Raw genomic sequence first — 24,248 nt, forward strand, 5'->3', positions numbered from 1 at the left:
TTCTATTCTCTTAACAAAAAATGTAAACGTGAGACAGCTGTCTTCCGTTTAGTTGCGTCTCGTTTGGTTGCGATATCAAGACGAAATCTTTCTCTTTTTGATTCGAGAGGTTTGTGCGCGCGCAGGGGTGCTTCTCAGGGGGAGGGGTGGGGTGCATCTGAGAGAACATCACCTAAGCAAATGCAGGTGCAACAGCGCGCAACAGCCAACAACGTACCATTCCTATTTAAAAAAAATAATCCCGCCCCCTCAGAAAGGAGTTAGGCTACTGTGTACAACGGTAGTCCTACGTGGGGTGCAGTTGTCACATTAAACTCATGACGTTTTACGTGAGCAAAGCAAGTGACTTTATTTGCAAATCATGGCGAGACTAAGCGAACATGGGATTCGTCTGAGTTCCGTATGTATTGTTTTAACTATTGTAGTATGCCTACTAGAGTTAAAGTAGCCTATATTATTGCATATTATATATCATATTTGTAAATATCATAAATATTTTAAGTGTAAGAATAACACTACGGTAGTTGCTGCTTGATCTTTTGCAGATGAGTCCGTCCTTCCTGAATAGTAATTCGACAAGTCATACGTGGCCTTTCAGCGCAGTTGCAGAATTGATAGGTAATAATAATACGAGCATTTCCCCAGTGTGGTCTTTTGCGTGTAGACTTTTAGTTTTGAAACTGCACATTTCAGTGAAATAGCAGTGACAACGTATTAACCATATCGTTGAATATAGCTTAGATATTCAATTAAATATTGTGTAGTCGCAATAAATCCACACGCTATCGCCCATATCTACACAAGGAAATGTAAACTATTAGATGGCGGGAAATACATTAACAGAAGCAATTACTGAGGCTAAAGTTTTACTTTCTTAAATAGTAGGCAAAAAAAATACACTCCAATTATATAATTATCGTTATAGCCAACTTTTAACTCATTTAGACAGGAGCAAAATTCATACGCGACGATTTCATGTCTACCCCTGGTGAAGTCTAAGATTTTATTTTCCACCTGTCTGGATTTAGATTCAGACTCGATTTAGACTCGATTCAGACTTGAAACATGTTTCAGGCCTACAAAATTATAAATTGGAGTGTTGGTTGGAGGAAGGGGAAGTTTGAAGGGATTTAAACTGTATTCAAACACTTTAGCTTAGCCTATTTTGGCAAGTTGTAATAACCCGGGTTGTGTATATTGTTGAAAGTTCACATCATTGATTGTTGATTCTTTCTACGAAGTAAATTTACATGTCAGAGCTCATAGAGGACACTATGTCATTGACATATCTCTTTTCCCTCAATCTTTCTCACCATCTCTGTATCTCGATGGATAGATAATGCTTCAGACCCAGGGGTAACAGCAAAGCAGATATGGATTGACGTAGTGGAGGTGGAAGGACACCTGTGTCTAACCTTCACTGATAATGGCAGCGGCATGACCCCCAACAAGCTGCACAAGATGCTCAGGTTAGAGACCCACACTGAGCAGCATGCATGCTCTGTGGCTGGCCACACTCTTGGTTGGGTATGCTGAAAAAATCACATTTTAAAGACCTGCACCAAGGAAGAAACTTGTAAAAAAAAAACATTTTAAGTTGTTGTGGAAATTAAACTCCTGCACACATACTTCTATTCCATTTGAACCACAGCTGAGAAAATGAAGGCTTAAAAGGCTATACAATACTTGTGTATTGTTTGCAAACAAGGAGTTCTTCACCCAAACTATGCCCATAATTGTCTCTCCTAAGGGTCTCTACTACTAATCTCAAACGTAACAGTGGTTGCATCATCTGTAAAGATACTGTGTATGTGCAGATCGTTTCTACATTTTAGACTTGCACATCAGTTTAAATAAAATCTTACTTAATCTAGAGATGGAGCACAAGGAGACTGCATTATAGAAGGCAAAATATCAACACAGTTAAGAAACAGTTTACATTTACAATATAAATCTTATTAAAGACAGAATTTACAGATAAATTCAAGCAAAATATCAAACTTCCATCACAAAGTGCAGGTCTTCCTTTCTTCCATTTTCATACAGTAGGTTAGGCTTGTTCTGTGACTGACATGCTGTCGTGTGTTGCAGTCTGCACAGTCAAACAGACAACAAAATAACACACATTTCTCACATTTTCTCTTACTTTAATCCCCTAACACCTCCCACTCATCATAAACAACTCAAACTCTCTCTCTCACGCTCACCTCATACAGACACATACACCGCGCATATTCTTGAAGCACTGTCTCTTCTTCCTCTATCATATATAAACTTACATTGACTTCTTTCCAGTAACCAAAAATAAACACCTAGCGTTCTTCTTCTCTCTCTCTCTGTCTCTCTCTCTAACTGGTCTAGTTTTGGGTTCACTGAGAAGGGCTCGGGGAAGGGTAGCCACCAGGCTATCGGTGTCTATGGCAACGGGTTCAAGTCGGGCTCCATGCGCCTGGGCCGCGACGCCCTGATCTTCACCAGGAATGGAGGCTGCCAGACGGTAGGCATGCTGTCCCAGAGCTACCTGCAGGCCATCCGGGCACAGGCAGTCATCGTCCCCATGGTCCCCTTCAACCAGCAGACCAATATCCTCCTACACCAGAGATGACAGAGAGGCAGAGTTTTGAGGGCAGGAAGAGCTGTGCTTCCTTTGTCAGTTTGCTCATTCGTATATGTATATATTTTGTGGTTAGGAGTGGTGGTTTATGGTTGTGGTGTTTGTGCACATGTGTGTGTGGTATCTATGCATTGTGATAACCCCAAAAAGGCAGAGGGCTGAGAAACGTATTAGGAGGTCAGTGGAGTGCGTAGAATTTGCACTGACGTGCATTTAATTGACAAAAGGAACAGTGTTTCCACATAAAGACTAAAGTACTCTTGTCAGAGCTTCTCTTCGGGGAGCCTCGCTCCAACCGGGTCGGCCACTCTGGCCTGTACAAAGGGTGCACAACTCACACTTGATCGGCCAGTGAAGTTCATGCCATCGACTGGGTCTCTCTTTCTCTGAAGGAGTCTTCCTCTCTCACAGCGTCCCCCCATTCTGAGCCCTCCGTTTTTGTAGAAGAGGGTACTGCTTGGGGAATGAGTCGCAGCCGTGCATCCTGTTAGATTTTACAGCATATACTGTAAGTCTTGTTGTGTTGTGTGTTGTGTTTTTGTGTACGAGTGTCCTGCCTGTTTTCCTTAACACTGGCCCACAGTCCCTGGTGGTGACCGAGGATTCGGAAGCCAGTCTGAAGGCCATCCTGGAGTATTCTCTGTTCTCCTCCCAGGAGCAGCTTCTCCACCACTTTGACACCATCCCTGGCAAGAAGGGAACCAAAATACTTATCTGGAACATACGCAGGTAAGGACACACATGTACACACCCACTAATCAGACCGTTATTGTTATATTTCTGTAAACATACTGTAAGATGTGGTCTGGGAAAACCTAAAGGAAATGTAATGCCATAACAATGGAGTCCTCTTCTTTTGCTTCAAGGAACAAGGATGGGAAGCCAGAGCTGGACTTTGAGATGGATGAGTTTGACATCCGTATGCCGGACATCCAACCTGAAGACTTGAAGAAGGGCAAGAGGAACTTCCCTGGTCCACAGAGGAGTGATCAGAATATCCCAGAGATGGACTACTCCCTCAGAGTGAGGCCCTGGATGGAGGGATGGAGTTAGAGGGAAAGAGATGAAGTTAGAGGGAGAGAGATGAAGTTAGAGGGAGAGAGATGGGGGGATGGAATTAGAGGGAGAGAGATGAAGTTAGAGGGAGAGAGATGGGGGGATGGAGTTAGAGGGAGAGAGATGAAGTTTGAGGGAGAGAGATGGGGGGATGGAGTTAGAGGGAGAGAGATGAAGTTTGAGGGAGAGAGATGGGGAGATGAAGTTAGAGGGAGAGAGATGGGGGGATGGAGTTAGAGGGAGAGAGATGAAGTTTAAGGGAGAGAGATGGGGAGATGGAGTTAGAGGGAGAGAGATGAAGGGATGGCGTCAAAGGGATGGAGATGGAGGTAACGGGAGAGCGATTAAGGGATAGATTTGGAGGGATATAGATGCAGGGATAAATACGGAGGACGAGTTAGGGGGATGGAGATGGAGTTGGAGGTATAGAGACCCACGGAAGCAGACCAGGGATGTTAGAAGGATAGAGATTTGCTGAGTTGTGCCGTGAGAGCAAGCAGTGGAAAGACGAACATGTGAAAGATAAATATGTTAAAGTGAGACGCTGTCAGATGAATTCAGATGCACAGCTGCATCTCTACTAGAGAACTAGAGAGACAGATAGAATGAGTGATTGAAGAGCAGACTAAAGGAAGTTGACTGGAGCCTATCCTCTAACTATCAACTGCAATTAAGGACCGAGATGAGAAATGTGCATGTGGTCACCGAATGATCTCTCTTATTTGTTCTCTCTACCCCTTTATCTCTTCACCCCTCTCCCTCTGTCCTATCTCCCTCTACTCTCCTACTTCCCTCCTTCCTCACCCCATCCTCCCTCCCCAGGCTTATCTTAGCATTCTTTACCTAAAACCTCGCACGCAGATCATCCTGAGACAGAAAAAGGTCCCCACCAAACTGGTTGCCAAAAGCCTGTCTCACATCGAGAACGACGTTTACAAGCCCCAGTTCAACGTATCCTTATCTGACATGCCTGCTTTTCCTCGATTTTGGTTCTAAATAATTAATATACTTGCACAGTACATTGATAAATAATAAGAAATATATCGTATGTATTGCTATATTCATATGTTTTGAAGCCTTCAGAAATCGTAATGGTTGACATTGTAAATGCATTTGTGCTAGATACCTTTGATCTAACCTGGCCCGATGTTGCTGACCTTGACCTGCTTCTACTATAGAAAGAGAGGGTGAAAGTCTCATTCGGGTTCAACCGCCAAAACAAGGATCACTATGGAATCATGATGTATCACAAGAACCGTCTCATCAAGTCTTACGAGAAAGTGGGCTTCCAGATCAAGGTACATGAAACGATGGTTTACCAGTCGACAACAGGCATATATAACACTGTACATGTCTGTATGATATAGCAGATAGTATGTATCACACGTCACATCATCAAACCTTGAAATCCTACTATCTATATTTTTGTTTCTTTCACTCTCCTTCCATCATCACCTTTCTGTCCCTCCCTCTGTCCTAACCCGCTCTCTTTCACTCCCTCTCCACTTAGTTGTCCGGTCAGAGAGCAGGTGTGGGCGTCATTGGGGTCATTGAATGCAACTTCCTGAAGCCGGCACACAACAAGCAAGATTTCGAATACACCAAGGAGTACAGGTAACAAAAACACACACGTTGTTGCGTCCAAAAACGAACATTCTATCAGACACAAGCGGGTGTACACCCTAAACCTAAGACAAACACATTTACACCCTTAAACCCACACATGCAATATGGAAGTGAGATTGTTTGGTTGGTTCCAATTCCAGACTGACCCTGCTTGCCCTGGGGCTGAAACTCAACGATTACTGGAAGGAAATGACAGAGAAAAAAGCGAGGGAACGAGAATTTAAGGCTTTACAGAGGAAGTGTACAGCCAGTGACACAGAGGAAGAGGTGGAGAAAGAAGAGTGAGTGGAGATGGTTGTCTCGTGAATACACGCACAGATAACAAGACGATACTTCTGCTGCAAGTCTACTTCGAGTCTGTTGTCTATTACTTGTGCATTAAACAACTCAACTGTGCGTTCTGTGTATTGTGTGAATGCAGAAGTCCAGCATTTCTGCAATGTGAGGAATGTCTAAAATGGAGACGTGTACCCAAACATCATTACACTTCGGCTCCTGAACACTGGAACTGCAGTCTGAACCCCAACCCTCGCCACAGGTGTGTGTTTGTGTTTACGTGACAATAAATGAGTCTGCATTCCTGTGTGGGTACGTGGTTCCTATTTACAACATGCCAATGTGTGTGTGTTTGCTTTACAAGTACAAACGGTATGTCCGTGCATTCCTGTGTGCCTATGGGCCTGTCTGTGGTTCTGTGTCAAAGCGTCTTCAACCTTTGCCTTTTACTTCAGGAGTTGTATCTGGCCAGAGGAAGTGGAGGAAAGCGAGGAGGATTTAATACCCAAATACCACAAACATCAGAAAAAAGCGTAAAGTCCTATCTTCAACATATCGCTCTGTGTAAAACTCCCTCAGCATAGCCATTTTATGTGTGTGTGTATACATGTGAGTGTGTATGTTGTGATGCATCTGTTAGAGGTTTCGCACTTGTGAGCTTCACATTACTGTGTGTGTGTGTGCGTGTGTGTGTGCGTGTGTGTGTGTTTGTGTGTGTGTGTGTGTGTGAGAGAGAGAGAACGAGAGAGGCATTGTGGTTTTGACCACAGTTAGGGTTCAGATCTGTCTTTCTACATACAGGGCTCTCTGCTCTCTCTAAATGCTGAACATTTCAGTCTGAAGTTCCTGGTATACTGTGTGTGGTATTTTTATACTTTGAAAGAGGCCTATGTATCTGTTTGTATTTAAATTGACAGTTTCTTTCTCTCAGTTTCTTTGAGGCATTGTGGTTTTGACCACAGTTAGGGTTCAGATCTGTCTTTCTACATACAGGGCTCTCTGCTCTCTCTAAATGCTGAACATTTCAGTCTGAAGTTCCTGGTATACTGTGTGTGGTATTTTTATACTTTGAAAGAGGCCTATGTATCTGTTTGTATTTAAATTGACAGTTTCTTTCTCTCAGTTTCTTTCTCTCCGTAATTCTCTGTCTTTCTGTCTATTTCAATTCTTAAAGTATGGTCATATTGCCAAAGCAACAGTGGAACTACAGATAGATGTTGATGAAAAAACCTCACAAACATACTGTACATACATATATGCAGTGTTGGGGGTCACGTAATATTATTACTTAAGTGAGTAATTAAGTAATAGAACGCGTTACTTTTTGACAGTGAGTAATAAAAAAAAATCCACTTTAAACCATAAGAGAGATGGCGACCCATTTTCACAACTCTCTACTAAAAGTAATAGTAAAAGTAATATAATAAGTAATAATATTACTTTGTACTGAAAGTATATATGTAGGTAAATATGATGTACATACATCATGCACATAAATAGTATACATACCAGATATGTGTGTCTCAATCTGCTTCTCTCTGAATATAACTCTTGAACTTTCTCTCCCTATGTCTTGCTCTCCCTCCCTCTGTCTCTCTGACACAGGGATGAGTCCCACAGCAGAAAGAGAGGGAGGTCACTGGAGGTGTGTAGGATACACAGCCTATTAGTGTGCATACTGAATACTAGAAACACAGCATTCTGTCCAATTGTCCATTGCCATTACGAAGCAGTGGATGGTAAAAACCTATTGAAATATAATATGACTTTTTAGGCAGTGTACACCATTCTCATTCTTGTGCGTGTTTTCTTTAGACAAGAGAGAGCAAACGGCACCTTCTGTCCCGTGGTTTGTCAGAACCTATAACGACCCCACTGACCCAACCAGACCACCAAACACCCAAAAACACAGACCAGCACACAGAAACTGTCTCAAAGGACGCGAAGGAAGAGGAGGAGAATAAGATTGAAGGTGAAGAGGACCCAGCGGGACATCCCAGGTACCGTCACGCTCTACGACACATTTACACACCATGTAAGAGGTGCATAGACTATGTATGTGCATAAAGAGAGAGATCCACATGATCAGAGGTGCCATACACACACATTCTCAATCTCTCTCTCTCTTTCTCTCCAGCAGCAACAAGAGAAAAGTAACATGGCCACCTAGCGACCAAGACAAAAGGTCATGCTCGAGGGCAGAGTCCCAGCAGGTCTCTGAATCAACTGGTGAAGAATTGCATCCTGGAAAGGATGCTAGTGATAACCAGACACTGGCAGAGGTGGGAAAGCCCAAGGGCGAGAAAGCCCATGCCACCAGAGTTGGCACTGCCCAAACCACCTCCAGCCAAGCCTGGATACACTCACTCCCCCCAGCTCAAACTGTGGTGGTATCTCCCCTGAGTCGCCCAGAGGGGCCGTGGAGCAGATCAACATCATTGGAGGGGGGGGACAAGGAGGGTATGGTCAAGCGGCTGGCTGCACTGGAGAAGGAGTCCCAGAGGCTGCGTCAAGCTCTGGGCTTGGCATCCATGCCAGAACCTGAAGCCACGCCAACAACAAGTCCCACCGGGGAGAAACCTCCAAGCAGGCCAAAGGAGCCTGGTGAGGCCCCAGGGCTGGGGAAGGAGGATGTCCAGGACATAGAGGATGCAGAGACAAGGACGCAGAGACAGGCCGACAATGGAGGATGCAGTCACAAGGAGGCCAGGTGTTTGATACTGGAGATTTGCGCAAAAACACACAGACACAAACATCACTTTCTCCTCTCATTGTTCTAGGCTTGCCCGGAACTCCCCCCCCCCCCCCCCCCCCCCCCCCCCCCCCCCCCCCCCCCCCCCCCCCACAGTTTTTATAGGTGCCTCATTGTCTTCTCCCTCCCCTCTCTCCCAGTGCTCTGCAAGAGGATCTGATGAAGCTCCGTCGCAACATTGTGGGGCTCCTGTCGGCCATCTTGCCCCACGTGGACCTCCAGGGGATCAGCCTGGAGCGAGGAGATGTGGATGGCGTTCTCCAACAGATCATCGACGCCAACTCGCTACACACCTGAGGGCACAGCAAAGTGTTTCTCCATTATTGTTGTTGTTTTTTGTTTGTCTCCTTCCGAAAACTGCCAACTGAAAATTCGATGATATAGGTGAAATGTTAAATTTTCTGAGTTCAGTTCCCAAACCTGATAAATAAGCAACAGCGTAGCAAATGTTGTTCATAACTTGACGTACAATTTAGATCTGGTACTGGTTGCCATGAGTGTTTCTAGTTTCCGCCCTAATCCAATGAATACTTGCTATAACCTCTTGCACCACAAGACGGCGCATTGTCCCCTGGCTTATATTGCATAAATTGAGGTAGGTATGGCATGTGGCAAATAACTCAATTTTGCAATATCAGATTTTGCTTAATATTCCACTAAGAAGAAATAAATATGATGTAGATAGAATGTGCTCAAAAGTAAAACCGTTATAACATGATTCAGCTTGACAAAGAGTTAAATTATTGTGTCTCACTCTTTCACACACACACGCACGCGCACGCACACACACACACACATAATTAGCCTACTCTCTCACACACACATTGGTTTATTCACACACATAATATCAGTCATACAAGTACACATCCTCCCACGCCCGTACTCTCTTTCCCCTTAAATATCCCTCCCCCTTGAATAGCGGTAGTGAGTGTTTTGTCGTCGGACCAACCTCTTGATTAACGTGCGATCGGACAGGTGCGCATGCGATGAGACGTTTCGCGCTTTTGTTGCTACTCTTCTTCCTCTGCGGAGCAGGGGAATCATCACCGGTGATTCGCGAGTTTCACATAGCAGCCGTTGAAATTGGATGGGACTACGTTCATCTGGACGTAGTTGATACAGCGTCAGGCGAAAGGTGACTTCAATGTGTTATGTATTTTCTATATATGCATTGTTCAATATATTTTTTGAACGGTACGACTTATGTCCTACCACATACGTTTTAAATGTAACACTTTAAAGTCACAATGTCGCAATATAGACGTTGACTGTATAACTTTATTGGTTTTGTTTTGAAGGATAAGGTCGAAGGATGCGCCACAGAAATATATTAAAGCTGTGTATAGAGAATACACCGATGCCACTTACTCTGTCCCTAAATCCAGGCCGACATGGGCAGGTGTGTTTGTGTAAACGACATTTCCTTGAATCTTGAATTTACATTTGTTTTATTTTTCGATTAACCCACTCCTAACCCACTCAAACACACACTCACTTTCCCAAACAGATAAGTACAATTAAAGTGTCAGAGTATGTGTTCCAGGTATTCAGGGTCCAGTGATTCATGCCCAGGCTAGTGACAGGGTGGTGATCCACTTTAAAAACCTGGCATCCCAACCCTACAGTATCAGCCCAGTGGGGGTCACATATTGGAAGCAGTCAGAAGGTAAAGTACAACAACTTCAATCTTCCAGTCTGGATTATATCAACAATATACTCTCACAACACCCCAGGGTGGTCACTTGAGACTACTATTACTGTAGTAAAGCCCACAAACTGGAACAGCCTGGAGGGTATCGTGCAGTATGTGTGGAGATGCTGGCCAGTCTTAAAGTATTAAGATAGACTTACACTTACTGGAAGACCCAAGCACCTAATAAATCCTTTTTACTAGAAACAGTGTGTGTGTGTGTGTGTGTGTGGGGGGGGGGGGGAGTGTGTGTGGAAGTGTGTGTGTGTGGAAGTGAGTGAGTTAACACGTTGCCGTGGTGCTTCTCCAGGAGCGGGGTACGAGGACTCCACGGCGGGCCAGGAGAAGCAGGATGACGCTGTCCCTCCCGGAGGCTACTACCAGTACGTGTGGGACATCAGTCCCCGAGACGGGCCGACCAGCAGCGACCCAGACTGCCTGACCTACTCCTACTCTTCCCAGGTGGACTCAGTCCGAGACTTCAACTCAGGGCTCATCGGAGCTCTGCTTGTCTGCAAATCAAGTTAGAGTCCTGGCTTCTCGCTGTTGTGATATACGCGCAGGCCTAACGCACACAATGATACACACACATTTCACATCACATACTTAAACCACACGTCCACACCCCGACTGACAGTGACACATTACTTCTGGTATAGAGGAAATACTGAGACCCTTCTGAGATACCAGAATTGTGGACCTGTTTAGGCTATTAGTCAGGAACTCATCAGAGTTTACACCATGGAAAGTCTTTTATGCAGACAGAGGGATCTATTCCCATCAAGTGAATCTACGCACTCAACATGATGAACATGTAGATGTAAATGACCGTACCAGAGATTCCCACTTTATACACCAAATATCTGGGGAAAATACATTTGGCAATTACACAGCAGTATCACAAGCATTACTTTGATAACATATCCGTGTGCTACTTTTCATTCTCTAGGTGCCTTCACCAAAGACGGAGTCAGGAGGAGCAGAGAGTTCATCCTGATCTTCGCAGTTTTTGACGAGACCAAGAGCTGGTATGGAGAGATCGGAGAGAGGAGATTTAGAGAGAAATTCAAGAAGTCCAGCAGCAGGAAACAATACCACACCATCAACGGATACATCAACTCAACTCTTCCAGGTCAGGGGTTAGAGGTTATTTATAGTCAAATTTAAATATATATATCCATTAAAATTAAATTAATGTGTAAGTAGTTTTTTGTAAGAAGTCATTTATCTTCTCAATTGTACTTTTATGAAATCATAAGGGTTGACACTATTGATATCACAGGCATCTGTCCAAGGATCCAAGTGGTTTGATACGCAATATAAAACCCCCAAATTGTTTTGCAAACAATTTGTCTATGTAGGTCTGACCATGTGCCAGAGTCGTGATTACGTTTTCTGGCATCTGATTGGAATGGGCACCGCTCCAGAGATCCACTCAATCCAGTTCCAGGATCACACCCTGCAGGTACACCAGATCTAGTGTGAACAACCACAAGCCTATCTCCCATTAGTTTACATTTACATTTATGCATTTAGCAGACGCTTTTATCCAAAGCGACTTCCAAGAGAGAGCTTTACAAAAGAGCATAGGTCACTGATCATAACAACGAGGTAGTCCCAAACATTGCAAGCAGCCAAAACATGAAGCATACATTGTGAAAAAACTAAACAAGTGCCAAAGGGAAGACCCATAAGAGCATGCAGTTATACAAGTTAAAAATTAAAACAACATGAACCACAAAAAGTGCAAGACTGTACCTGTGGAAGAACAATCAACAGTAAAATATTTCACAGCGAGTATAAGAGTTAACTTCGTTATAACTAACCTACAAGAGCAACAAGTCACTCAATAAGAGTTACTGTAGTTTAATGTAAAACCCACGATCGGTTTATCCGCAAGCTTCCTTAAGTTGCGGATGCAGTAAGATGTTGCATTCTTTGGTATCCAGGTAATGTCCCATCGCAAGGTCTCCTTGGAGATGAGCCCCATGACCTTCACCACGGCAGAGATGAAGCCCAGCACCGCAGGACGTTTCCTCATAAGCTGTCAGATCAATGCCCACCGCCACGGTAAGATCAACCACTATCGCTGAGGACAAGAGCAAATGTACAGTGAAGATCGAAGGGGAAAGGTGGGGTTTGGTGTGTGTGTTATTAAGACATGGTTCTGCATGGTATTACATGGTGCACGCTTGTGTTCAAGGCAGATCAGAATGTGGACTTGGATGCAGTTTTGATATTTGAAAAGGAAGGTAGTCTGACTTGTGTTGGTGTCTGGTTTCTGTGTGTGTTTTGTGTCTTTCTCTCAGAGGGCATGAACGCCCTGTTCACAGTGGAGGACTGCCCTGAGCCTGTGACCATTCGACCCCCTGACCGGCGCCAGGTCAATCCCAACAATGACGACAAGGATTACATTGACTACTATGGCGGGGGGGATTACGGTAATGGGGAGGAGCTCTTCTCCACGCTGGTCCTGAAGCCGGTGAAGGTTACAGCAGAGGGACGCTCCAGCAAAGGGGGGCGGTCCAAGACCTGGGTCCACTACATTGCTGCTGAGGAGGTCAACTGGGACTATGCCCCTCACCTACGCCCCGGAGACAAGTAGGAGAAAGGGAGAGAGGGAGGGAGATAGAGAGGGAGGGAAATAGGGAGGGATGGAGATACAGAGGGAGGCAGGGAAGAGGAACAAAGAGTGAATGAAAAATGTGATGAAAGAGAAAGAGCAATAGAGAAAGAAAGTCAAGAATTTCAGTGGGAGAACTGCTGGAAAGTTCAATCAGATTCAAGCCAACCAAGAGATTCCAGATCGGTTTGAGATAATATAATCATGGTGCCCTAACAGTGTCTTCCATCTTGTCTCAGGTTGCTGTCCTCGGAGTTCTTCCCAAGTCATCCCCAGCGCCGGAGCTACCAGTATAAGAAGGTGGTATACGTGGAGTACACAGACATCAGGTTCACGACGAAGAAGACCTCGTCTCAGAGGCTGCTGGGACCTCTCCTCAAAGGAGAGATTAACGACCAGTTCCAGGTTAAGTGAATAACAACGTCTAATTGAAATTTGGAGTCATATATTATATTTCATTGCATTTATTTATGTTCTGTTGTTGGGTAATGTACAAATTTGACAGACATGTTCTAAATCCCGTTCTGATTACGTTTATAGATTATTTTCAAAAACCTGGCAAGTCGGCCTTTTAACATGTACCCAAATGGCCTCACCAGGATCTATCCACTGAGAAGGACAGATAATGGTAAAATGTCATCATCACTCCTCCTTCTTCACCCCAACCCTGCCTGTATATCAAATGAAATGTTGGCTGTTTTTGAATGATATTCTGATGTCTTAGCCTCTGGTAAACGTGTGTGTTCCTGGCTGCTTATCTCTATGTTGGCTGTGTGTCTTCCTCTGTATGCAGTGGCTGAGAAAGACCTGCGCTCCATGCAGGTGCCCCCCAATGGTACATTTGGCTACCTGTGGAGGCTGACCTCTGAGGACGGCCCCCTGGAGGGGGACCCTCAGTGTCTTACCAGGCTGTACCAGAGCACCGTGGACCCCGAAAGGGACCTGGCCTCCGGCCTGGTTGGGCCCCTCCTCATCTGCAAACACCAGGCCATCAACCGTAATGGAAAACTGGTGAGAAACTCTGGGCCTAAATTCAAAAGTGGCTAAATTAGTTGAATCAAACCAGAAACTGTAGTCCTCATATAGAAAAAGTATAATACAAGTAAAATTGTAGAATGACTAATACCGTGACCTTATTCATTGTTTACATATGGTAGTACTTGATCATTTTCAACACATTTGTAATTATTAGATTATTTCAATTATTTCACTTCATCTAAATCATTCATTATTCATGAATGCATTCTGAAACAGTTCTAATGCATCCAGGATGAATCTGTTTCTCTTTAGGTGGGCCCAGACAGAGATGAGAGTCTGATGTTTGCAGTGTTTGATGAGAACAGAAGCTGGTACGCAAATGAGAACATTCAAAAGTACAGTCAGGCCCCTAACATGGTCAACCCCTCAGACCCAGACTCCTACAACGCCAACGTCATTTACAGTACGTACAGTGAGGGCTTACAGTTACAGGAAGAAAGGGTAGACTGGCCTTCTGGGGAATTCAGCAATGACTTCATGGATGCTTGCCTCATAATTGGCTTTTTGGAGACGTGATGTGTCATCAGTTTCAGTAGCTGTGTGTGTGTGTGTGTGTGTGTGTGTGTGTGTGTGCATATGTGGTACGTTCTAGGTGTAAATGGCATCATGTTCAGCGGGCGCCAGTTCCTGATGTGCAAGAGTGACGTGACCTACTGGCATGTGGCCAACGTGGGGACGCAGAGCCGCTTCTTGTCTGTCTACTTCACAGGAAACCTCTTCCAGCGAGATCAGGTGTATGAGTCCGTCCTTACGCTGTTCCCCATGTCAGGGGAAATGGTTCCTGTTGAGTCAGAGTTAAGTGGTAAGATCTGAGGCATACTATTAAACAAAACTATCAAGTATTTGATTTCATTTTTGGTGTGTTGGTTTTACCTCAGTTAGCTCTATTACATTGTTTTTAAAAGACAGTTTACCATGGATTTTTTAGTCTGTAACCGTAATCAAGTGCACCCCAAGTTTTCACATAAGATTTGCAAGAAGGACTAGATGGTCATTTTCCTGTATGGTGACAGTTCAGTGTTTTTTCCTCCTCAGGTGAGTGGGAAATCAGTGCCTTTGATAGCAGCCTAAAGGGTCGTGGCATGGCCGTGCGGTACACGGTGCGGTCCTGCCAGGGAGACATCCCATTGGCAGAGAATGAGGAAACAGACGACTACGATGGCTTTGCTGACTACCTGGACACACTATTACCCAGGGGGCTACAAAGCCAACCTCGCAACCGCACTGTGGCAGTCAGGGTTTGCAAGAAACCCACCCCTGCCCAAAACTCCACATCTTCCCAGACAGGAAACACCACTGGCGATGCTGCCAACGATATCACTAGGGAGACAAGTGAGGAAAAGTTGGAGTGTGAGGTCAAGTATGTGATTATGCCTCCATCAGAGGAAGAGGAGGCAAACCAGATTCCTCTGGAAGTCTTGGCAGAATTGGAGAGAGACGGTGGGAGGACACCAGCCCTGGTACCGCAGGGCAGAGACTCAGGTCCAGGGAACAGGAGACTGAGGCGCCAGGCTGCTGAGAGAGAAGGAGAGGGTGTAGCAGAAGGAGGTGAGGGTGGAGTGGAGGGAGGAAAGCTTGAGGTAGAGGCAGGGGGAAAGGTAGTTCCTGAGGCAGAGGAAAGGGGGGGTGAATTTGGGACTGAGACCGAAGGGGTAGGACATATTGATGGGGGGCTGGGAGACAAAACAATCATATGGCAGACTGATAGGGCCGAGACTCAGGAGAGCAATAATATCCTGGAAGACTGCGATCCACTAGATCCCACAGATCCATTAAATCAACTCACAGAAGGATGGAGTGATGAAGGTTTCGACCAGTACCTGGAAACCCCAAACCATATTCAGTCTAGACCAGAACAAACGCTCCTAGACTGGCTTGACCTCGATCACGCCAACATCTCGGCTAATGACACAGCTGCGTCTGGGCTGGAGCTGTCCTTGGAGTACGATGACTACCACGACACGGTGAACGCCACATCAGAGGGATGGAATTCAGAACAGCCAGATGTCCGATCCTCAGGGGGGCGTTACCCAAGCTACTATATTGCAGCTCAGGAGGTCACCTGGGACTATGGGATCAGAACCCCTCCTCAGCTCATCACACCAGAGTAGGCTTTAGTCATGTGACTATGTCCCTAATATATAGTGCATTTAAGAATGAAAAGAATAACATTCATTTGTATTTCCTGTCTAATACTCCTCCCCTGAACACCATGAAGATGCAGGCATGAATTAAGATTTCAGTACACTATAGTTATTATAGTTATTATTTAGATTACAGCTTGAACCTTACATCATAGTAAAACAGACATAGAAACAGACATGCTTACATATGTACCTATTGTACAGTAAGAGTTATATACTGAATTTGAATAAAGTAACTGGGCTTTGTCTCCAGACAGCAACTTTGAAAGTAACAACGTAACGTCCTCTCATCTTCCTTCTTCTTCCACGTGTTTCCTCAGAGAGATACGTCGAGGGATGAGGAAGTTTCTGCCACAGTATAAGAAGGTGGTGTTTCGAGGTTACAGAGACAAGGACTTCCAGCACCAGGTGACCCGCGGAGAGCTTCAGGAACACCTGGGTATCCTGGGACCCTTGATCCGAGTAGAGGTCAACGACCTCCTGACCGTGAGTCAGCATCCAATCATATCACCAGACAAGACGTTTTACAGGAATGTTGGTAGGAAGTGGACATCAGAAAACTGTGACTGAATTGGAGAAAATGCCTGCTGGTCTTCTTGTTAAGACTACTTCTCAAAATCAACAAATGAAGTGTAAACTCTCATTTGGTGGCCAGTTCTTTATTCCTATAAATGCTATGCAGATCTCATTTCTGAAAATGGAATTGCTTCATTGATGTTGTTTTGTTGTAACCTCTTACAACATTCCATTCACTGCATGAACTACCCTTGTGCTGAAATAGGTGACATTCAAGAACATGGCATCCAGGCCCTACTCTCTGCATCTCCACGGGGTTTATGACCGGAGCCAGGAGGGCAGTCTGGCGGGGGAACCTGTTCCGCCGGGGGAGGTGCGCGTGTACACCTGGAGGGTCTCTAGGACCCAGGGCCCCACCACCTCCGAATTTGACTGCAAGGCAGGGGCCTACTACTCCACAGTTGACAAGGCAAGTCAGACTAAACTCTGTTTTAAATACTTTTTTTTGCTCAGCTAGATATTGTGTGTGGAATGTGGCTATGTGTGTGGAATGTGAACGTGTGTTTGTTTATATCCTTCTAACATACAGTTTGTCATTCCTCCCAGGAGAAAGATCTCCACTCAGGTCTGGTAGGTCCTCTGGTTGTCTGTAAGCCTGATACCCTGGACACTCTCCTCAGACTGCAGCCTGGCCTCCAGGAGTATTCCCTGCTCTTCCACACCTTTGACGAGACCCAGAGCTGGTACAAGGAGGAGAACCTGCAGCAGTACTGCACCCCGCCCTGCCACGCCCGGCCTGATGATACCTGGTACCAGAGCAGCAACAAGTTTGCAGGTAGAGACTGCTGAGATAAACAATACCAAGTTTGGATCTGCTAAGACATGAGGATCAGTATTTTGTCAACCATGCCACAAAAATAGTTTTCTCTGCTTTTATCAGTGATTTAGCCAAGTTATGAGTTTGTCTTATTTTATGTAGACCTTGCTTGATTTGCTAATATTTAATTGCTTTAACTGGTACCACCACTTACTGTGGAACTTTGGATGAGTGCTGTTTAGTGTCAATTTGCTTATTATCTTTGGCCACAGCGATTAATGGCTATGTGGCGGAGACACTTCCTGGTTTGCTGGTTGCCCAGCACCAGCCAGCCAGGTGGCACCTGCTGAATGTTGGGGGTGATGGGGAGTACCACGCCGTGCAGTTCCATGGCCTACCCTTCAGCCTGCACAAGAAGAAGGAACACCGCAGGGGCATCTACAATCTTCATCCCGGTAAACATTAGAAACACACACATATTTTCTGTCTTAATTAGCAGACAATTCCTCTCAAGTTGCAATCTTGTGTTCTTTAAAACAAAAATACAGTCATACAGTACGCCATTTCTTTCTCCAAAAATGACTCTTCTCCACAGGCGTGTTTGGCACAGTAGAGATGAGGCCGGGCACTGTGGGCACCTGGCTGGTGGAGTGTACTGTGGGGGACCACCAGCTGGCTGGCATGAGAGCAAAGCTTCTGGTCTACGACCCAGGTAGGTACCCTTTAGAACCAACTCCCCTGGAAGAAAATGTAGTCAATACTGACCATGTTAGGAGTGCTTGAACTGAGGGAATGGAAACGATGTCTTGCAGAATGTGCCCAACCCCTGGGGTTAAGGTCGGGAAGAATCGAGGATCATCACATAACAGCATCAGATTCCATAGGTAAAACTAATCCACCCACCTATTTATATATCTGTGGATGTGATCATAGATCCATATTGTACACGGTGCATGGATTGATCGAGGGTGTACTATGCAGATAACTGGGAGCCGGGACTGGCCAGACTGGAGCTGTCAGGAAGAGTGAACGCTTGGATGGGCAGAAATAAGAATTCCTGGATACAGGTAGCTTTGAAAATCTTTTTTTTTCTTTTATACTCGGCCTTCTATGAATTTTTCTCATTAAATCACGTGACAATTTGCAAGACCACATAAAAAAAAGGGTCTTACTCCACCCCCACCACCTTGTGTCCTCCTTCACCAGGTGGACCTCCAGAAACCCACCTTGGTCCACGGGCTGCAGACCCAGGGAGCCAGAACCTCTCTGGGCCTGAAAGACTACTTCATCATGCACTTCATCATCTCCTACAGTCTGGATCTGGAGACCTGGACCACCTATAGAGGGAACAGCAGCACACACAGATATGTATGTCCTTCATCTTCGATGAGATCGAAGAACAGATGAACCCCAGTAGAAATGTGGGGCTTCTCCCAGGGCGGCATGTGTCGTTAAACTTTACAGAGCCACCATCAATACATGGCAACTTTTGGTTTTCAGATCTTCAACGGGAACATTGATGGCTCCAAAGTTAAGGAGAACCGTCTCAGTCCTCCAATTGTGGGACGCTACATCCGCATACAACCAATCACAATCCAGAGAAACCCTGCCCTCAGGCTGGAGCTGCTCGGCTGTGATGTCAACAGTAAATCACTGGGATTCAAGCCTTGATAGGACTCACTCTAAATAGCACACCAATTATCAAGTTAACTTAACTATAGAATTATCAAACAGTAGACTGTGTTGTGAGGTTTGTTGCATTTCCTTGACAGAACATTGTGTGTGTGTATGTGTGTGTGTATGTGTGTGTGTATGTGTGTGTGTTTGTGTGTGTCTCCGTCCATCCCAGGCTGTTCTTTCCCACTGGGTCTGCAGAGAGGGCTGCTGGTTCCAGACAGCAGCTTTAGCGCCTCTTCCTTCCGAAACACCTGGAGGCACTCCTGGCCTCCTGCCCTAGCCCGCCTGCACCAGGAGGGCAGCGCCAACGCCTGGAGACCCAAGGTACACACATACACACATAGACACACACACTCAGGACACACTCACTACGCACTCTAACAAGCCCTCTCCAACATCACCTATATGAATTGATCAATGAACAAACTCACACATATATTGTGCATCTTACAGTGTAGACATACCATACGCTTAACATCACCCCACACATATGCAGTGTATTTTTACATTTGCAGGTTAAAGATTTTCTTCCAGTTGAGCACTCCACGTTCTGTACTCTTATCGACTCTTTTCTGTACACACACTGTGACACACAAACCGTTACACCAGCACAAAAATAACACACAGTGTGCATATCTGAGGACTCAAACCCCTTGCCATCTCCTCGTCTCTCACACTGCTAGTTTTCCATCTTGTGGTCTCTCTCTCTCTCTGTCTCTCTCACAAACCTTCACATACACACTGACGCACACTAACACCATTGTTCCCCTCCTTATCACCCTTGCCACCTTCCTGTTTGAGCTGTTTTGAAGGAGGTGTGAGGCCTCATCACTAAACTGCTTACGGGTGTCGACTTTAAAGGTCAGAATGCTAGGAAACTCTTGTGATTGCCAGTAAGAGATAAACAGCCACAGGACCTTTAGAAATGCAGTTTGGATCATTAAAATTATTGTGTAAGAAACTGAGAATTGTACTTGATTTTGTGCCAGTGACTTTTACTTGTTTTTTAATTGTCTTCCAACTTTGCTCTCTTTCTTTCAATTCTTCAATCCATTTTATCACATTTTCTCATCCTAAACCCTGCATTATCTTCAATACCTCTCCTTGCATCACAATCTCCCTTCCACCCTCTGACCAACACTCCCTCCTCCTATTTTGTCCTTTAATTCCTCTTATCCTTCCCTCCCTTTGCCTCTTTATTCCTCTCTCTCTCCCTCTATCTCTCTCCACCTCTTCATTCCTCCACCTCCTCTTGCCTCTCCCTCCTTATCTCCTTCCCTTTCCCTCCCTCTCTTCCTCTCCAGAACGACAACCCGCATGAGTGGCTGCAAGTGGACTTCCTGAAGGTCAAACGTCTCACCGGAGTCGTGACCCAGGGGGCAAAGTCTTTGCTCACCCAGATGATGGTGACGGAGTTCTCAGTGTCGATGAGCGACAACGGCCACACCTGGTCCAGTGTGTTGGATGACAACTCCCAGAGAGAAAAGGTAAAGCTCACACTATCAGGCCAATAGAAACAGAAGGGGAGATCATTGCATTAAAGCTCCTCTTTATACATCTTCAGGGATGGTGTACTTCAGTGTTAACATACACATAATGAAATTCCATACACAATACTCACATCATATACTTATTCTCTACCTTATTCACATTGATTTAATATACACAAAAAAGTGTCTATAAGAAAAAAAACTGTAGCTACAAGGTGTAAAATAGGGGTTGAAATTGATTGTCTTTGACCATGACCCCTGACCTTTCCAGGTCTTCAGTGGTAACAGTGAGCCTGACGAGGAGGTGCTGACCATGTTTGTCCCTCCACTGTTCGGCCGCTACATTCGCATCCTCCCCCGTGGCTGGGTCAACCATATCGCCCTCCGTCTGGAGTTCCTAGGCTGTGACACCCAGCAGCGCCTCTGAGAAACACAGCAAAGAAACAAGCAGAGGCCCCTGTCACGGAGCTGCAAGGGGCTGGAAGTGCTGCTCCGCGCTGTGGCCCAACACTTTATTGTAATGGTTGTTTCTGTTGTCAGGGCATTATGGCAATATTTTATTATTAAAGTCAAACAGTCATAGTCTTTATTTTTCTCTTTTTTGGGCTAAAACACCTCATATATTCCTAACCTTAAATACAAACCTAAGAATCTTAGAATATTATCCGAATATTTCTGGTGTGGTAAATGTGCCAGATTTATTGTGTACTTGACCACACACTCAGGCATACAGACTTCCTGTCATGTTCTTAATCGTGCTGACTGGCAATGGACAGAACGCAGACCTCTCTTGGTTTATGGCTTCCTCCGTTTCTCCAGGCGAGAGGGGATACTGGCAGTGATGCCATGTTGTTCTTTGCTCCTGTTGTTCTCTGATAGGGAACACTGGCTGGGTAGCACCCTGGACCTTCTTCTGGATTGTTGCTTATCCCCCACTGCCAGTCGCAGCAGCAGAACGGGTCATGAATTCTTCCATTGTTTCAATTTAAGTAAAAATACCGTGTTACGATATGAATGAGATACGTGCTTCAAATGTAGCTATCTGCAGAAGATTAACTAAGGGGGAAAGTTGGGTAGGATGGAAGAGAAGGCCAAGCAAAGCACAGAACGTGCGTATGTTGTTTTTGTCTAGGAGTGGAAAAGGTGAGTGTTTGTAAGAAAAGATCGTTTGTGCAAAAGAGGACATGAAGTATGTGTGTTTGGGCACAGAATGAAGAGGGTACGGGGTGGGGTAAATCTCGCTCTGTTGTTGTATAAAGAAGCTGTTTGTTATCAGGCTGCAAAAGAGGAGCTTTTCACACAGCAGTGCCTGTCTGTCTGTGCGTGTGTGTGTGTGGGGGGGGGGGACAGACTGAGCTGAACAAGCGTTAGTAGAGACAGGATAATGTCGTAACATGTAACACTTTATCTGGCATTTCAAAAGTCAAAACAACTTATCAGCGCAAGAAGAGAATCACAGGTAGACACTTGGCTGGTCAAGTTCGATTTAGCCATTGAAGGATTAACAACGCCCTTGACTCACCTTTATAGTTCTGTTTAAACTTGTCAAAGAATCAAAATAATACTCTCTGAACCAATCTATGAACTGTCTGAAATAATGGATATCTGCAGCCCCAAATAAGTCCCACATTTTTTTGCCGCAAGCTACTTGCGCAAACATGCCACTTGGGGCTAAGCCCCCCTTTCTTTGAATCCTAGAAACGCCCCTGAGTCTACCAACACACAGTGGCGGAGCCAGGGAATTTCCATTGGGGTGGCCAGGATGGGGCCAGTGATAATTTTTGGGTGGCAAGCATGTGTCTCACCAGGCGATGCAGAGCTATTTAAGACACATATAGGAAACATCTCAACATTATTCGGAATTCAGGTGAAAAAAAAGAATACACTTATTATGTATTCATACTTGGTTTTAAACTGTGTTGATTTACTGATTGCTATTTGTGTTTTTTTTTGTATTGTACGACTGAGTCGAACAATGGTTGTAGAGATATGCAATGACAGTAAGGTACTCTATTTTACCTTTCTGTTTTGGGTTTCTTCACTTAGCCGCAGGTGCCGGTCGAAGCGTCAGGTGGTAACAGGCATTCTCAGGCCATGCTTGAGCCGTTTAATTCAAATACAGGATGTGTGCGCGCTGCGCGTGGCTAAAGGGTCCGACAGTGTACTAGCGGTGCGAGAAAGGTTCGCATTTTTCCACAGCCGTCAAAACTTTTAACCGCTCTGATGTGGTGCTTGGGGTGGCCAATGGGGTGGCCGAGATTCTACGGGGGGTGGCCGTGGCCACCCCCGGCCACCCCCTGGCTCCGCCATTGCCAACACATGAAGAATTGGCGTCCAACTATGTTATGAGATAGCACACTCTGCTGGTAAGCCAATGTTATTACACCAGGTCTATGGACGGATCTTCAAACCACATGCATTCTCCATTTAACCTTTCATCCTTGGATTTATCTTTCCATATAAATCCCTCCTTGTTTCTTGCCCATGCTTTTGCACACCCACATACCCTTCTACTCATCCCATGGCTCCTTCATCCACCTGCATTCCCAAAAAACGGACGGGGGAGAGCACCAGTAGGCTATGGTAGTGTAATGACTGGAATTTTAAATGCTAACATGACTTTATGGCTTTTCTACAGCATTGTAGAGAGCATGCTCACTCGCTGGTGTTCCATTGGCTAATGATGTGGGTCAATTGAGGAGAGGGAGAGAGAGTGCAGTCTTGCTCTGATGCACCTTCATATGGTTCCTATGGCGATGAGAGTCACATGGGAGGCATAAAGACATACTGTTCTGTTACTGTTCTGTGTGTGGGTACGTGTGTGAGTGTGTTTCTTGAGGCTAAGATAAACAGAGTGTTCTGTATATGACGTGACTAACATGATCATGTTAAAACAGAGATTCTCTGTCTAATTTCCACTGACTGTAACAGCCAGGCTAAAGCACATGGTGTTCACTCAGAGCTGTGAAACTAGCACTCTTCATGAAGTATAAAACACATTTCAGACAGAGTTGTGTAACATATTTTCATACATAGGCTAATAGGTTTAATTATGAAAAACAAGTCCAATGTTATTGTTTTGTTACAATTTTCTTGAAATCACCAAACTAAAACACAAAAGGACATATCTAGCAGCATAGCTCTTCATTTAAAGTCTTGTGAATTTCACTAATTGCTTTTTCACTAAAATACTACTTAATAATAAGGTTCTGAGAAAGAGAGGTTGACAGTTGTAGTGGGTGAAGACAGGAGAATGGCGAAATGACAGTAGAAATATTAATTATATTGTGGATAAGAGGTACAAAGAGGGGAATGTCAAAAAACTAAAAGAACATAGGGATGACTCTAATCTTGAGACAATACGTAATCTGAATGTAGTAGAATCATTTATCAAGTCATTTGGAACCATGGATGAGACTTGCAATGAGACTTTTGGGTAGAATAAGTTAAATTGGAGGGACAACACACACACGTTATAAATAAGGATTCAATCAAAAGCACTATGAGCATTTTGCTACTGTAAATGTTGATTTCTGATTCATTTTCTGTTCCAGCAAATAGACATGGTTTGGACTTGCATAAAGTATCTGATTGTAGACATTTTTGCATCATCTCTCCCCGGGCCCTCAATCTAACCTCCTCACTCATACATTTACTTACAGCACAACAACAGAAAGAACACAACTGAAAACATCTTCAGTTGTTACTTGGTTTCCATGCTATATGACTGCAATCTTAATCTTAAACCCCTAAATATAAACTTTGTATATTTTCAGTTTAGACTGAATTCAATGTGCAGGCAGCAATAGGCTGTCATGTAATGGCACCCAGGGCACCCAAGGAGTTTCTGTTTTGAACAGGCTCCATCATAGGATTGAATCCTTAATCACAAAAAAATCTGCTAAATTAACTGAAGCACAATAATGTGT

At 44.8% G+C, this 24,248-nt stretch overlaps 2 protein-coding genes across 6 annotated transcripts; both read left to right on the forward strand.

The window, feature by feature from the left end:
* Nucleotides 1-277: 277 nt before the first annotated feature.
* On the forward strand, nt 278-9,042 carry zgc:152774 (uncharacterized protein LOC553526 homolog). 4 transcript variants are annotated; one of them, XM_047018776.1, is made up of 16 exons: nt 278-400; nt 525-618; nt 1,337-1,469; nt 2,362-2,582; nt 3,196-3,343; nt 3,481-3,637; nt 4,493-4,621; nt 4,849-4,968; nt 5,181-5,284; nt 5,437-5,577; nt 5,718-5,834; nt 6,028-6,105; nt 7,178-7,217; nt 7,388-7,572; nt 7,713-8,282; nt 8,465-9,042. In XM_047018776.1, exons 1-16 carry the CDS (start codon nt 362-364, stop codon nt 8,619-8,621), a joined length of 2,433 nt encoding a protein of 810 aa, XP_046874732.1. In that variant the 5' UTR covers nt 278-361; the 3' UTR covers nt 8,622-9,042. The 4 variants fall into 4 exon arrangements, with proteins under 4 accessions (XP_046874732.1, XP_046874723.1, XP_046874740.1 ...); XM_047018767.1 differs by having other exon boundaries at nt 279-400; nt 7,710-8,282; XM_047018784.1 differs by having other exon boundaries at nt 279-400; nt 546-618; nt 7,710-8,282.
* A 104-nt stretch (nt 9,043-9,146) lies between these two features.
* f8 (coagulation factor VIII, procoagulant component) lies at nt 9,147-20,906 on the forward strand. 2 transcript variants are annotated; one of them, XM_047018745.1, is made up of 26 exons: nt 9,147-9,459; nt 9,623-9,723; nt 9,868-9,990; nt 10,325-10,537; nt 10,964-11,146; nt 11,376-11,479; nt 11,964-12,084; nt 12,324-12,615; nt 12,877-13,042; nt 13,178-13,265; nt 13,431-13,648; nt 13,928-14,078; nt 14,268-14,477; nt 14,711-15,782; nt 16,140-16,305; nt 16,601-16,804; nt 16,942-17,170; nt 17,425-17,607; nt 17,748-17,864; nt 17,965-18,036; nt 18,134-18,219; nt 18,359-18,520; nt 18,653-18,797; nt 19,002-19,153; nt 20,134-20,316; nt 20,591-20,906. In XM_047018745.1, the coding sequence occupies exons 1-26, from the start codon at nt 9,311-9,313 to the stop codon at nt 20,744-20,746; spliced, it is 5,046 nt and encodes a 1,681-aa protein (XP_046874701.1). In that variant the 5' UTR covers nt 9,147-9,310; the 3' UTR covers nt 20,747-20,906. The 2 variants fall into 2 exon arrangements, with proteins under 2 accessions (XP_046874701.1, XP_046874710.1); XM_047018754.1 differs by lacking the exons at nt 9,147-9,459; nt 9,623-9,723 and having other exon boundaries at nt 9,902-9,990; nt 10,325-10,397.
* The last annotated feature ends 3,342 nt before the right edge of the window (nt 20,907-24,248 follow it).

The sequence above is a fragment of the Hypomesus transpacificus genome, chromosome 1, assembly GCF_021917145.1.
Source record: "Hypomesus transpacificus isolate Combined female chromosome 1, fHypTra1, whole genome shotgun sequence".
In the NCBI taxonomy this organism is placed as follows: Eukaryota; Metazoa; Chordata; class Actinopteri; order Osmeriformes; family Osmeridae; genus Hypomesus; species Hypomesus transpacificus.